The 16,685-nt window shown below is 36.9% G+C and overlaps 1 protein-coding gene across 1 annotated transcript; it reads left to right on the top strand.

Annotated features, from left to right (window-relative positions):
* Positions 1-493: 493 nt before the first annotated feature.
* On the top strand, positions 494-4,219 carry LOC149187206 (vicilin Pin k 2.0101-like). Its single transcript, XM_089412765.1, has 6 exons — positions 494-933; positions 2,113-2,297; positions 2,413-2,493; positions 2,942-3,217; positions 3,485-3,767; positions 3,868-4,219. Exons 1-6 carry the CDS (start codon positions 618-620, stop codon positions 4,023-4,025), a joined length of 1,299 nt encoding a protein of 432 aa, XP_089268891.1. The 5' UTR covers positions 494-617; the 3' UTR covers positions 4,026-4,219.
* The last annotated feature ends 12,466 nt before the right edge of the window (positions 4,220-16,685 follow it).

Consider the following 16,685-nt stretch of genomic DNA (forward strand, 5'->3'; position numbering starts at 1 on the left):
TAATAATAATTAAAACAATTAAATCCCAAAAAATAATATATGCGAAAAACCCTCAATACTTAAACTGTAATAAACTTTACATATTTAAAATATATAAATATATAAACAATTTAATGCAACATGCTATATTGAATCGCAATAGCCCCGGCCCGATTCTGGACATAAAAGGTAACGACAATAAGGTTAGACATCGTTGATGACTGCCCTTGCTGGCCCGATAGCTGGAACCATGAGTCGGTCAGGCAATCATTAAATATTTATGAGCACCTCGACAAACCACAGTTCTGTATATGTAGTGTTCAACCTGCCCTTTGTAGTTGGAACCATGAAGCGGTCAGGCAATAATTGAATAAATAATTTAAACGAGACAATCACAGACCCTTATCATCATCAGTGACTGGTTCATATTCCACCGTGCATACCATCAATGCATGATGATGTCATCGACAAATGTCTTCATGATAATATTAAACCTTTGGCTGTATTTCAGAGTTGTATAACCACGTGCAGTACTTTGCTTACGAACCTTTGAATTCATCAATGCAGTATATAACCACTGGAATGCCTTCTCGTTTCTCACTGCAAATACATTCAGTATACTAGAGGTAAAGGCGAACATGGCGTTTGCTAAGTTTTTCTTGCAATGGTTAGTTGTTGTGCTGAGCCTGGTATCTGTGATCCAATGCAATGAGACATCGTATAATTATGAAGATGAAGAGGAGGTTGAAAAGCAGTTCATATTCAAAAAGGAGAGGCATTGGAAAAGAATAGATGCAGAAGCAGGTCAGATAACAGTTGTTCCCTCCTTCAGGGAGAATTCAAAAAGTGCACCTCAGCTGCACAACTATGAAGTCAATTTCCTGGAAATGGACCCCAACTCTATCATGCTTCCTCAATACATGGATGCACGTTGGTACATGTACATCCATGAAGGTCTGTAATTATAAAAAAGTTTCAGTAATGTAGTGTCTGTAATTATAAAAAAGTTCCAGTAATGTAGTTTGATACTTTGTTTTTTAAATGTGGTTTATTTCGCTAATAACATTTATCTGCTATTTCGAGGAATTAAGGTAGTTAATGACTTAAGAACAACATCTACTTGTTTTTTTTTAAGGAATTAAGGTAAATAATAACTTTATAAACAAACACTTCATAGCTAAAACTTAAAACTAGGGGAGGAAAACAATATACCTGACAACCTATACTCAAAGTTTGATAGCTCAGACTGGAGGCTTCCTTGATTCCTGATTTCAACAAAACTTTTCCCGGGATAATTTAGAGTGAGTCGTTTAGAATCCTTACTCAAGTTTTGAATCTTTACTAAGGTTCATCGTTAGGATAGAGATTTTTGTCTTCAAACTAGGGGAGGAAAACAATATACCTGACAACCTATACTCAAAGTTTGATAGCTCAGACTGGAGGCTTCCTTGATTCCTGATTTCAACAAAACTTTTCCCGGGATAATTTAGAGTGAGTCGTTTAGAATCCTTACTCAAGTTTTGAATCTTTACTAAGGTTCATCGTTAGGATAGAGATTTTTGTCTTCATGATGAACTTTAATAAAGATTAGATAAACTTCACCCTAAAAATTTTGTTGAAGTTTGATAAACTTTTTTTATGTTAGTGCTCTAGCTTTATTGTGATTAGATTGATTTGTTGATGAACCTCAATAGGAATTAAATAAGCTTCATCCTAAAAATTTTGTTGAAGTTTGATAACACTTTTTTTTTTTTTATATTAGTGCTCTAGCTTTGTTGTGATTAGATTGATTTGTTGATGAACCTCAATAGGAATTAGATAAGCTTCACCCTAAAATTTTTGTTGAAGTTTGATAAAAAAATTTTATATTAGTGCTTTTTGTTGAAGTTTGATAACCTTTTCTTTCTATATTAGTGATTAGATTGATTTGTTGATGAACCTCAATAGGAATTAGATAAGCTTCACCCTAAAATTTTTGTTGAAGTTCGATAAAATTTTTTTATATTAGTGCTTTTTGTTGAAGTTTGATAACCTTTTCTTTCTATATTAGTGCTTTTTGTTGAAGTTTGATGACCTTTTTTTTATAATAGTGTTCTAGCTTTATTGTGATTAGATTGATTTGTTGATTTACAGGGAAAGGCAGAATTGGGTGGTTACACACAGGGAAATTAATCGAGCAAGACCTGAAAACTGGGCAGATTTATTTCGTTCCCGAGGGTGCACCGTTCTATGTGATTAACACTGACAAAAACCAGAGCCTCATCATCATCAATCTATTGTACAATGAAAATCCTACAAGTCCCGATCGACATCATGAGGTTGGTGCATAAGCTAGATTAGATGAAATGGCTACAATTGTTTTTATGATTGGTTCAGTATTTGTTTGATCATGTCGTTGGGAATAACTGTGTTGGGATCTTTCTGGCGTGGCAGCTGTATTATGTTGGAGGAGGACAAAACCCACCTACTGTGTTCTCTGGTTTCAGACAAGAAAGTGTTGCAGCAGGATTTGGTGTAAGTTACTTAAGGCATTGAGATTTTTGCTAAGTAAATTAGGATCGTTTATAAGGATTCCAAATTTATGGATGGATTTAAGTAAGGTTAAATAATTAACTTTGTTTATGGTTATTAGATTTTAGAATATTTTTAAAATATGTAATTTTGTAAAGTAGTTTAGTAAGTTCAAACAATTAATTTTTATTCATCTTCATCAGATTTATTCCTAAAATATAAAATTTAGTTAAATTTAAAAAAATATATGCTTTATTACTAATGATTTAAAGATCTAGAAGTATATTGAAATTCACCGATCATAATAGATTTTTAAGATGGAAATTGACCAAGCATAATAGACTTAGGATTAAGATGGATTTGAATTATTAGAGAGATTAAAATAAAAATGAATGTGTGTTAGTATGTGATTAATAGACTATTGATAATTGATGTTGTTGATTTTTATCAGATGGACATGGAAGAAGTTGAAAACTTGTTCCGAAAGCAAGAGAGAGGTCCCATAATTTCTCTGGGAAAACATCAGACGAATGATCAGTTGTTGTCATGGCCATGGGCATCAAAAAAGTATCCAGGCAGCTCTGAGGAGTCGGAGAAGCCTTTCAATCTGCATACTAAGACGCCCGACTTCGTTAATGAATATGGCTATTACATTAAAGCCGATTCGCAGTCCTACCCTCCCTTGGGAAGGCAAGACCTGGGGATTGGATACACAAGACACGAAGGCGTGAGTTTGAATCTGATATCAATGATTTTTCAAAATGTTTTTCAATGGTTTTGTTGGTATTTTTATGTGGATTGGGGATTCCAGGAAAAAGCATAAAATATATTATAAACATATAGCTTGTTGCCTTCAAAACAAGTGTCTTACTAGTTATTCTATCCAACATTAAAATTAACCCCACATCAAGCTCAATCAACTTTCCCACAATCCTAATAATAACATTTTACTAATTATTCCATCCAAACATTAAAATTAACCATAATTTTGCAGGGAGCGATGACAGGTCCACACTGGAGCAGCCGTTCCAGTTCGGTGTCAGTGGTAGTAAAAGGGCGGGGAAGAGTGGAGATCGTAATCCCGGTGGCAGAAGCAGCCGGTGAAAGCGGGAGAGATGTGAAGGCATACAGAAGAGTGGAGGGCGTGGTAAGTGCGGGAGACGTATTTATTGTTCCTGCATGCCGGCCAGCTGCTGAACTTTCGTACTCTGATGAAGGATTTGATGTCCTCACTTTCCTGATCAATACTGAATATAGCGACCTCATCATGCTCACAGGTAATCTTCTGATCATTTGACATGAACGAATATTGTTTCTTTCCAATTGATTTACAAACTATATAAGGGGATCGGGGGTGATATATTGTTATATTTGCAGGGAAGAATTCAGTAATGACGGAGATTAAGGAGATTGTTCTCGCAGTTGCCATGAACGAGAAGGTACAGGTAGTGAAGAAAGTGTCTAAGGCGCAGAAGGATGAAGTGTTTATGAAGGGGCCAAAGGAGGCCGAAGGACTGAGCATCGTTCCAAAGTAGAATGTGAAATATGGAAGAGGAAGAAGAAGAGGTTGAAGTTATGTTTAATATACATTTGCAGTGAATTTTAGGAAGAAATGAGTGTTGGAATGACCCAAGGAAAAGCAAGTTTGGTTGCTGCAACATATAACTGTCACTGTCTTTTGTTTCATTTCTGCAGTTGATTTGTGAATGTCACGTACTGTTTTGTGTTACGGCCGTCTTTCCTTCATCACTTTCTTGATTTTGAAACGATCAGAAGAAGTTTTTCTTAATAAGAGTAACTCATATCATAATTCCGTTCTTCATTACAAAAAATTAAGAAGGTTCGAAGTTTTTAGTACTGATTTGTTGTTTTGTGTTTTCGAAATGGGAGAAGCGTCTACGTTTAATCGTTGAATTTATTTCGATTTTTGATTCAGAGAATAATTGGAATAGGAGTGAGGAAAAAAATTCACCAAACTTCTATTCATGGAAGTTTAAAATATTTTCAAAATCAATGTCCGACCATTATCAAGTCAAGTCAAATTTTTTTCTTTATTTAGCCAAAAAAAAATCTATTTTTGTTGGAGAGATGCACAGCAAAAATAAATAAACAAATAAACACATAGCAGAATATCAAGCACATATGACAGTTTTTAACGTGGTTCACCCAACCAATCTGGGCTACGTCCACCAAACATAGGCATCGGCAATTTTATTATTCAAACTGGAGATTACATCATGAAATCCTCACAAAACTCTCACCATCTCACAAACATCCGAATGGTTGCCTGTTATATAGCATAGAGAATCTAACAGCCTCATTAACTCACTCACATCAAATATAGGAGGCATTAATCACCTCCCAACAACCTGGAGCTAATCTAGGACATCCGAATGGTTGCCTGTTATATAGCATAGAGAATCTAACAGCCTCATTAACTCACTCACATCAAATATAGGAGGCATTAATCACCTCCCAACAACCTGGAGCTAATCTAGGAACTGAATTTCTATTGTTGTCATCAGCTGAGATTTTTCCTATTTCATTACAAACAGAAAATCTCAACAATCTCCACCTTGACAATAATTCGCCTGATGCCCTGTTATTATTATTTTATCTTTTCTGCAAGCCAAGAGAAGCCAAACACCAACGTAGCTTCTCTAACAAAACTGGTTTCGTGAACATGTCTGAACAGTTTTCCTTTGTATGCACCTTTTCAAGAGAAACGCCCCTTTCAGTGATAACCTGTCTTACAAAATGGTACTTAATTGGAATATGCTTTGATTTACTATGATAGGTCGGATTCTTAGCCAAATGTATTGCACTTTGACTGTCACAAAGTAACCTGATGTTGTCCTGTAACCTACCAAACTCACCAAGCAAACCTTTCAACCAAACCGCCTCTTTGCAAGCATGAGAAGCAGCAATGTATTCTGCTTCAGTAGTGGATAAAGCAACAATATTCTGTAGCTTTGACATCCAGCTTATAGCTCCACCTGCAAGAGTAAAGACGTACCCTGAAGTTGATCTTCTCTTATCCAAATCACCTGCAAAATCGGAATCAACATATCCGCAAACAAATTCACTACTCTTATTGTAAGAAATACAATAACTACTTGTGCCTCTCAAGTACCGAAGCACCCATTTCACTGCTGACCAGTATTCTTTACCCGGATTTGCCATGTACCTGCTGACAACCCCAACTGCATGTGAAATATCTGGTCGAGTACAAACCATCGCATACATTAAACACCCTACTACATTGGCATATGGAATTCGAGACATATAATCCTTTTCTTCATCTGTATTAGGACATAAACTCGAAGAAAGCTTAAAATGGGAAGCTAAAGGGACTGACACAGGCTTCACATTATTCATACCAAACCTCAAAAGTATTTTCTCAACATACTTCTGTTGTGATAGCCACAGCTTACCATTACTCTTGTCTCTGAAAATCTCCATGCCCAAAATCTGTCTTGCTGCTCCTAGATCTTTCATATCAAACGTCCTTGCCATCTGAGTCTTCAACCTGTTGATTTCTTCAATGCTTTTGCTTGCTAAAAGCATATCATCAACATACAACACTAAGATAATGAACATGCCATTATTTAACTGCTTAAAGTAAACACAATGATCATATTCACTTCTTACATATTTCTGACTCAACATTAAAGAATCAAACTTCTTATACCACTGCCGAGGCGACTGCTTCAGGCCATATAATGACTTCTTGAGCCTGCAGACAAATTTCTCATTGCGATGCTGAACAAACCCTTCCGGTTGTTCCATATATATTTCCTCATCTAAATCACCATGTAGAAATGCAGTCTTAACATCTAATTGCTGCAACTCTAAATCAAACAAAGCCACTAATGCTAACACAATTCTAATTGAAACAATTTTAACCACTGGTGAAAATATCTCATGAAAGTCTATGCCTGCTTTCTGAGAAAACCCTTTTGCAACCAGTCTTGCTTTGTACCTGTCTTCCGTATCATTCACACCTCGTTTCAGCTTGAACACCCACTTGCATCCCACAATTTTCCTGCCTTTGGGAAGTTCAACCAGATCCCACGTGCCATTCTTACCTAAGGCCATCATTTCTTCCTTCATGGCTGCTTTCCATTTGTCACTATTTGAACCTTCTACAGCTTCCTGATAACACAAAGGTTCATCATCATTAGCGATCAAAGCAACTGATGTAACATGATCATCATACCTTCTCGGAGGACGTTTAATCCTTGTAGACCTCCTTAAGAATGTTTCTGGTGCTTCCACAATTGGCTGTCTATCATCTGTAGGAACTTCTTCATGATCGCCATCTGAGACCTGTTCATGACCTCCTTCTGAAGCCTGTTCAAAATCTGATTCTGAAACCTGTTCATGACTAGAATCTGAACTATGGTCGTTATGACTATCATTAGAAATGCTGTCAAACTGAATATGCTGGAAATCAGATACATCATCCTGTTTCAATCTACTATTTACATCTAACTGTACAAGAGAGGATTCATCAAACTTTACATCTCTGTTGATGATGATTTTGCGGGTAGTAGGATCCCACAATCTAAATCCCTTTGTTCCATCACCATACCCAACAAAGACATACCTTTTCGATTTCGGATCTAGTTTATTTCGCTGATGTTTAGGCACTAGAGCATATGCATCACAACCAAACACTCTGAGTTTAGAATAGTCACAAGGGTGTCCTTTCCATACCTCTTGCGGAACCATGCAGCCTATCGCCGTTGAAGGAGATCGGTTTATCACATAACAAGCTGTTGCCACCGCTTCCGTCCACAACTCCTTTTGCAACCCGGCGTTACTCAGCATACACGTTGCTCTCTCTAGAAGAGTCATGTTCATGCGTTCAGCAACTCCATTCTGCTGAGGAGTATAAACCGTGGTCTTATGTCTTTCGATCCCTGCATCCTTGTAATAGTTGTCAAACTCTTTGGAAGAAAAATCACCACCATTGTCAGTTCTTAAACATTTTATAGTTCTACCAGTGTTGTTTTCTACCAATGCTCTAAGCTGCTTGAAAACTGTAAAAACATCAGACTTCTTTTTCAACATGTAGACCCATACTTTCCGAGAAAAGTCATCAATAAACGACACAAAATACGACGAGCCACCATACGACGCTGTAGGGGCTGGAACCCAAACATCTGAATGAATATAATCAAGTATCCCTTTACTAGTATGTTTGCCTGTTTTAAACTTTTGTTTACTTTGTTTTCCAAACAAGCAATGTTTACAGAAATCTAGCTTTCCAGATCTTAGATTAGGAAGTAACTTGCGGTCAGCTAAAATTTTTAATCCTCTTTCACTCATATGCCCCAACCTTTGATGCCATAGGCGAATGGAACTACTGTCCTGTTCAGACACCGACACATGATCTGACCCAGTTCTACCTTCTAATTGAAAAAGATTTCCTACCTTCTTAGCCTTCATCACTAGTAAGATACCTTTATAGATTTTCATAACTCCATCTTGAATTACAGTTTTATATCCATTTGAATCAAGTGCTCCTAATGAAATCAATTTTTTCCTTAAATCTGGTACATGCCTCACATCAGTTAATATTTTTGTTGTCCCATCAAACATTTGCAGTTGTATGCTCCCAATTCCCACAATATTACATGTTACATCATTACCCATGTACACAACACCATCATCAATTGATTTATATGTTTTAAACCAATCTTTATGAATACACATGTGGTTAGATGCCCCGGAATCTAACAACCAATGTTGATCATGTTTTGAAACATTAACAGACAATACCTCATCACTCATACCTGAACCAGATACTGAACTTGTATCTGTGGTGTTGGCTTCCTTCTTTTCTGTCGAAGAGCCTTCTTTAGTAGCCTGCTTTCGCTTCCAGCAATCCTTTTTTAGATGTCCAGCCTTGCCACAATGCCAGCACTTCACCTTTGGCTTCTTTCCTTTGGACTTTGAACGAGAGTCGCTATGCTTTCCCCCGGAGTGTCTTTCTCTTGAGCGACCTCTGGCCATCATTACCTCTGATGTAGAGGTGTCTGCATTCGACCTCTTCCTCATCTCCTCAGCCAACAAGGCTCCAACAACATCGTCAAACTCAAGGATGTCTAATGTACTAAAGCTTATGGAGGTAACAAAGTGATCCCAGGATTCAGGCAATGAACATAATAGAGTTATTGCCTTATCCTCTGAATCAAATTTCACATCTAGACTGTCTAATTGCACCAGTAAGGTATTAAAAACATTCAAGTGATCAGCAATCGAGGTACCTTCTTTCATTCGCAAACCGTAAAGCTGCCGTTTCAGGAGAATCCGATTTGTCAATGATTTCGTCATATAGAGCTTCTCAAGCTTCGACCACAAGCCTGCGGCGATTTTCTCTGACACAATGTTGAACAGAACATCGTCCGCCAGACATAATCGAATTGCGCTCAGAGCTCTATCGTCCATCTCATCCCATTCATCCTCCGTCATGGAAGGAGGTCTTTTGTTTTTCCCCAACAGTGCTTTCGCCACACCTTGTTGAACCAGCAGATCGTGCATCTTCACCTTCCAGATCTCAAAATTATTCTTGCCATTAAATTTCTCAATTTCAAACCGGTCACTTTGAGCTTTCGCCATTTGTATCAGCAAAAAAAAACACAATAATCTCCAATACCAACGTTTAAATACCAGCAATTAAAAAAAAACAAACTGCTTATGCCTTTGTTTTTACACAACCAAAAAACTGCCTATGCCTTTGTTACAACAAAAAAACGGACTTATTGCTGTGAAAAATTGCAGTATAAAAAACTGAGCATCCACTGAGCAATTACTCTGAAAATTACAGAAGCGCTTTCGGTACTGAGCATCCACCAATGAATTACACCAATAAACCAATGTTTTATTTACGGTTTTGCCACAAATAGTTTCGTAGAAAATCTCAACACCAAATGCATTCGTTACTTGCAACGATAGAAGACAGTGTTCATATTCTACTATTCACGCTGTTTGAAAAAATATACCCACGCAGGTCATATATGTCCATGTATATTCACGCCTTTTTAAAAAGTAATTCACACCTTTTGTAAATATATATAACACATATCCACTATGAAATCCACGCTGGTTATAAATTCATCGCCACACAGTGTTTTTTTTTTTTTTAAATGTACAACGCACCTTTTTTAAATATGTATTAACGCTTTTGAAGATAAGCATATGGCTTATCTTCACCACCGCACCAGGCAAATCCACGCCATTTTAAAAAATATATATATCCACGCCGGTTTTTAAAAAAAAAAATGTGTCAACGCAGCAGTGATATACACCCATCCGCTGCACAAAATTCCAACGTTGTCCAATATTTACAAAATATTGTTGAAACGTACCAGCACCAGGCACAGCTCCACGCTCTTGCGCTCCACCTATAGCACGCTCCAGCACAACCAGCGCTCCAGCACGATTTGTTCAGCAGACATACGCTGCCTGAGCCACGCATCACCTCTAGGCAGCAATCGATCTGCTCACTAGCAACCAAACCAACTCCGCGCTCCACCTCCAGCAGTGCCGCTCCTCCAATGTGCTCTGATACCAATTGTTGGAGAGATGCACAGCAAAAATAAATAAACAAATAAACACATAGCAGAATATCAAGCACATATGACACAGTTTTTAACGTGGTTCACCCAACCAATCTGGGCTACGTCCACCAAACATAGGCATCGGCAATTTTATTATTCAAACTGGAGATTACATCATGAAATCCTCACAAAAATCTCACCATCTCACAAACATCCGAATGGTTGCCTGTTATATAGCATAGAGAATCTAACAGCCTCATTAACTCACTCACATCAAATATAGGAGGCATTAATCACCTCCCAACAACCTGGAGCTAATCTAGGAACTGAATTTCTATTGTTGTCATCAGCTGAGATTTTTCCTATTTCATTACAAACAGAAAATCTCAACATCTTTATCGACATAATAGAGATTCTGACATAAACTTAAATCGATCTTTATCGACATGATAGAGATTATTAAGACAAATTTAAAGGGTTATGATAGAATTCGGATTAATTTAATTTTAGATTTACAAAGTGTTGAGAGGCATCAAATTTTTTAAAATGTAAGTAGTGTAAAATTTGAGGAAAGATTTGATTCCTCTCTATCTTTAGTAGATCTAGAGTTAAAATAAATCTATGATGGTTATTCTCCGATGGGGTGACCTCGGTGTTAAGTGAAGTACAAGGAGGGGCATTTAACCCGAGCCCATGTAACATGAGATGACATGAAGTGCACTCAACATGCCTCATTTGGTTCTTGAAGGGTGTTGTGGTATATGTGATATGTAAGATCTCTTGGACAGTCGTTGGATTTGCATGTTAATGGATAGAGGGAAACTAGTACGCAATGTCTCTGTTGGAGTGCAGGGTGGCTTGTTACCCTTGCCATCCTTGGCTCTCCAAATTGTAATAGTTCGAACGGACATTGTTTCAGATGGTGGAGGCTCATCCCTTGTCGTGGTAGCAGTTCAACATAGAACGACTTGGGACTTGGTCTCATGTGCCACACAACCTCATGCTACACCTTTCACTTGCAAATCCTTGAAAGATGACTATATCTTTTTGACTTCTTCCTATTTTCATGTCCATGCAACTACATAGCCTCCTTATCATAAATTGGTCACAGCTATCTCACATTTGAGATTACTTCACATTTTCCCCCTTAATCGAAGATTCAATATCTTTGAAAACAACAATATACCATACAAGCACACCTACCACTCTCATACATATCCAAGTGGTTCATTTCACAACTTGATCCTACATGCTCTCTATGCTTGAGAGGGATAACTCCATGCACTATCAAGCTATAACATATATGCCTGAAGAACAAGTATATGGTTATTCTCAAACCTCAAGTGTTTAACAATAGCACGTCCACCCGCTCTAATACTAGTGTAAGCCTAAATAATTAGGCTTACAACAAACGTGGGGAATCCAACTTGCTAATAAATCTCCACGCAAATCTTTAGATCTGGTTACTCACAAACCCTAAGTCTTTAATGATAATGGATTGACCTACTATGATACTAGTTATTAGGATTAAACACATTGATTACATGTAATGAAGCAAGTTTAGAAGGCTTAGTATCCTCCCTTGTATGGCATCAGATGAGGGCTTAGGGTGGAAAATTGTGTTGTTGCTATGTTGTCTATTATATATTTTCCCCTTGAAGCCATTGCAAGAAATACTAATTATAACCTCAACATGTCACATCAAACAATCAAACAAGGGTGAGGAGGATAAAATTTATCCCAACAACCCAAGTTAAAAGATGGCAAAACTTATGATAATTTGATTGTCAATGAGTGGTGAGGGCAGTTTGCTAATATAGGTTGACTAATCCTCTTGGGTTATGCAAACTTGTCTTATTCACTTGAGAGGAAGGGGAAGAGCCTAAACTGAATGGCAAAAGTTATGGGAAGTCCAAGAGGCCTCTTGGAAGATGAAACCAAAGGATCAATAAAATTGTATTAATAAGTATATCTTGTGAATAGAATGTATCCCATGAGTTATCTAAATCCTTCATATTACTTTTGTGTGTGTTTAACATGGCATTAGTGTAGGCATATTCCTGACTTGCTTAAGTTTGATCTAGGGTGTGTAGCCTTCCTCAACTACTAGTTGTGTGGTCTTCCTCGAACTAAGTGCTTTTCCATTCTATCAAAGTGCATCAAAATGAAAAATCAAAACTAGCGGTATGCAGACAATCCCTACCTTTTAATGCATGTATCAATGTAGATGTCGATTATTTATCTCAAGTCTACAATCCTATAGATTTTGATGGCTCTTCCATTTGGAGTTTTTTTCTGGTAGTCCTTAGACTTATTTACCTTGTCATTTATGTGCCCACTCTAACATTATAGGGACTCTCTACACCTGTCACCACTCGACGCATCATCAAAACACTTGTCACATGTATGCTTTTCAGACTTGGTGCATGTAATTTGTAACAACACTCTATAGAATCTATCATAACAGACATATTCCTTCCATGTTTGATTAGTTTTGAACCATGATTGTGTGTTAAGCTGTATGAGAATCCTTAAATCACTCTCTTTCTTCTATTCTTGAGTTTCTTCCTTGACTTGATTCTCTTGCCTCTACTTATGATTTTACATTTCATTCTTTGTAAATATCAGTGTAGTTTAGAAAGATCATGCTTTTAGTTGGTGTGGAAAAGAACACAAAGTAAAGCACGTAGATGTTTGTTGTTTTTTTCCAATTTGAGGAACTCCTCCACATCGACGACTTCTAGGGCTTTATCCTTCAACTTCTAATGTTCTTTTACCCAACAAGTATAGTGGGATAGATCATGTACAACAATAGTGGGATCAACAAGTACTGACTATTTTTACGACTCAAATAAAAGTTCACACACCATTGGAAGACCGAAAACACTGAGTTTCCATCTACATATGGATTTTTATGGAAGCTTGGATGGACCAACTAGTCAAATGCCTCAGTGAAAGGAATAAATAGGAGTTTAAGGACCAAAGAGATTGGTTCTAAAGGGAGAAAGAATTAGAGACATTGGGGAAATGCACACTCTCGTTGTGTGTTTGAAAAGTTGAATAACCCTATGGTGCACCAACTTGAATATCATTTGAAGGACATCGTCGCAGAAGCTCATGGAGGTAAATGTTATTGATGCAATCATTCTTTTTGGAGTAGTCTAGCGAGGCGACTAATCCATGTGGATATTGGTGGCCACCCGCTTATTCCACCTATATCTCCAGTCGATTTCATCAGTTTCCTTGATTATAGTAACATTTACTATTTTTATCAATTTTTTGGGTCCTGAACTTTTGGAGTTGTTTTGACCCCCCAAATGACGTTTTTTTTTAAATCTGTCGTAGGTCCATTGCCTTAGGCAAGGACCTACCACAAATCTTGTAGTACCCAGAGAGATATTTTGAACGAGGTATCGTACGTGCCAAATGGAGATCATATGATTAAGTTACGACCCCGAGAGTTGGCTGCCCAACTAACCCCAACGAGGCCCACAAACTCTTGTCGTTCCATCTCTTGGGATTAGGGTTTTGGTTGTTTAAGGTTTCCCTTTGTTGTTCAATAATAAAAAGACCCTTGAACCTCATAGTAACACAGTTCAAGGGCATGTAGCTGCCACATCTCTTCTCAGAGATAAGCTACCATTGTCTGAGCTAGTTTATCTCCATTCTTTATGTAAGCATATTTTAGTTCTTTGATGTTAATGAAATGAACTTTTATTTTTGCTACATCTCTGTGTTTATGTTTATATTTGTGTTCTGTTGCATTCTTGCATAATTTTTTATCATCGACGATTTACCCTTTTGGTTTCGCGCCACGTGTTGCCAATGAAACTACTCTGACCGCCCCCATCAAATTTCCATGGGCCCCATCCCTCTTTGTCTTCATCTTCCAAATTTTCTTTGTCTCTTTTTCAGGCATTGTTTGCATCATGACTAGTACGATACGATAGGATGGTTTTCCTACCACCTGCCAACTGAATTAATGGACGCGTCTGCTTCAACTTCCCATGCTTCTCTGTTTTGAAATCCATGGTTCTCGAGTTTCCTATTCATTTCTAAAAGCCCATGCACACTAAGACAAAGTCCAATTCGGAGGAGCTACAACTTGACGCACTTGTAACCAAGTGAGTGAAGGTGGATGTCGCCCACACTAGAGTGCAATAGTAAGTTGTGTCATTCTTTTTTGTTTGCATGTATGTAAGTTTTGTAATTTTTTTGTTGTTGTTCACATTGGAATATTCGATCGTAGGGAATGCAAACAATATTATGCATATTGTGCCCCCTCATGTAAAAAATATCTAGAGACAAGACCTTTTATATTATTTTATGGAGTTCTACTAAATTTATTTCATACGAAAATAGAGATTCATGGAAATAAATAGAGATCTTAAAGTCTAGTTCTATGGCACACCATATTTCCATGTGATCATTCATTCTATGAAAATAAATAGTTCCTCGTGAGCATTGTTTGACCAATTCCCTAGTAGAAAGAGGATATCCTTATAAAATATTCAGTTTTCAAGCATTGGGAATTCACTAATAAAGAAACCTGAAGTTTTAACAAAAATGAATTTTTTTATGCCATCTTTAATATATGTCTGCATTCCCCGCATTTTTTGGATATCAGACTTAGAGTTACAAACGTAGATAAGTTATTTTAGAAAGGTTGGATGAAATGAATACTTATGATGTTATTAATGCTTGGATATGATGACTACTTATGGTGATTCCTTTGAATATCTGAATATTTGACAAGTGCTTCTCTATGAAGAGGTTTCAGATTCTACTAGTCATTGGACTGCATTAGATTGCTTATCACTTAAGATTTGGTGCAATATAATAGCCTTCATTATTTTTATTTCTATGAGGAACTTCCCTACTATTCTGAAATACTTGACTTAGTGCTCCATTGTCAAGCACATAACTAGTTGTTTGTTTTCAAGGGTTAGGAAATTAGCACCAAACTTAATTGCCAAAAATCCACAAGTTCATTGTTGCAACAACAAATTATTTCACTGATGCATCAACTTTCTGGTTCATAGCTACGGAAACTCATTGGTTCACTGTTGCACCAACTTGTTGGTTCACCTTTGCAACAACTCGCTTGTTCACCTTTGTAGCAACTCATTGGTTAACCATTGCAGCAACTCGTTTGTTGACTATTACAACAACTCATTGGTTCACCCTTGCAGCAACTCGTGGTATCACTATTATGGGAACTTGTTGGGTCATTTTTGCAACAACTTTTTGGGTCATTGTTGTAGCAACTTGTTGGATCACCATTGTAGTGACTTTGTGGGTCACAAAATGGTAAAGAAAGGAAAATTGGAAACTATCATTGCCCTTCTGATACAAGACCAAGTAAAGAAAAGATCATATATTTAGATTGATCTAAAGTACATGGAAATAAAATGGAGATTAATCGGATTGCAAGAATAATTTCATATAGAATTCCTGACTTTATTAGAGGAGAGGAAATGAACCCAGAAGCTCCATGTTCTTTCACCCGAGTACAAAATAAATGACCAAGCTCAAGGCCTATTGCTTTATTGTGATATAAAGTGTACGTTTTTCAGAGATGCATTTTTTAGATGTTGGTATTACCAAGGATTTATCATTTTTCATATGTATTGACATTTCAAACATTTTTAAGTAGCTATGCTTGTTCATATGGCCCTGAGGATAAACGAAGAAAAAATGAAATGAAATGAAGATCTTCATTTGCGAAAAAGAGGGGTTGCCAATGCCATTTCATTGCAAAAGTTATGGGTCAAATGCTTGACATAGCGATAATAACATATGACATGTATGAACATGAAGATAGCTAAGGATGGCCTTATCATGGCCAGCATGAAACTTCACATGATGTTAGGTCCCTGTATCAACCAAAGTCATCAAGGGACATGGTTTCCTATGTAGAGATTTGTTTCTTCTTGGAAGTGCCAATTGACTCAATTTGTAAAATGCATGTTAGAAAATATGTTGACATGGATGTCGTGGCTTGAGATAGGGATTTCGTTTCATGCAGGAAAGGTGTTGTTAACATCTATGATCGCCTAATGAAAGGAAAGTATTAGTTGCATAAGAAGGAGGAAATGAATGTGAACCTTTGGTATTAAAAAAACAAGATAATTTTCTATCAAAATTCCAATGGTGGAGAGATATTTTTTATAGTTGGAATTCAAATGAAGTGGATGTTGGAGACCATGGTCAAGCTATTGAATAATAGCTTAATAGCCATGGATTCAACATTCAACACAAATAAATATGGGGTGAGTGTATTAAGAATTATTGATCTATACAATAATTTGATTTGTAGTGATTGAATCATTAATGAGCTAAAGTTGACTTCATATGTTTTTTGAATGTGAGAATATCAGATGTACACACTTGTGATATTAAATGAGCAATAAAGTGGGGTTCTAGTTGCATGGGTGGTGGCATCACATAATAGATCATAGGAAATTTCACTATGGTTGGAGCAGCGCATGCATATGTGTCACCAAGTTGATCATAATTGAAAAGTTAACGCCTTCATGGTTGATGCATTAACTGAAATAAGTGCTATAAGGTAACTTGAATCTTCTTATGTTACAATACAACTTGTATTTATTCTAAAAATCATGT

This window comes from Pinus tabuliformis, chromosome 3_1 (genome assembly GCF_031772625.1).
Source record: "Pinus tabuliformis cultivar Carrire ecotype Pingquan chromosome 3_1, CPIR1, whole genome shotgun sequence".
Taxonomy (NCBI): Eukaryota; Viridiplantae; Streptophyta; class Pinopsida; order Pinales; family Pinaceae; genus Pinus; species Pinus tabuliformis.

Coding starts and splice junctions, on each gene's coding strand:
- LOC149187206 (XM_089412765.1), top strand. CDS start 618: ATGGCGTTTGCTAAGTTTTTCTTGCAATGGTTAGTTGTTGTGCTGAGC. Junction 2,494..2,941: donor GTGTTGCAGCAGGATTTGGT/GTAAGTTACTTA, acceptor GATTTTTATCAG/ATGGACATGGAAGAAGTTGA. Junction 3,768..3,867: donor CGACCTCATCATGCTCACAG/GTAATCTTCTGA, acceptor TTATATTTGCAG/GGAAGAATTCAGTAATGACG.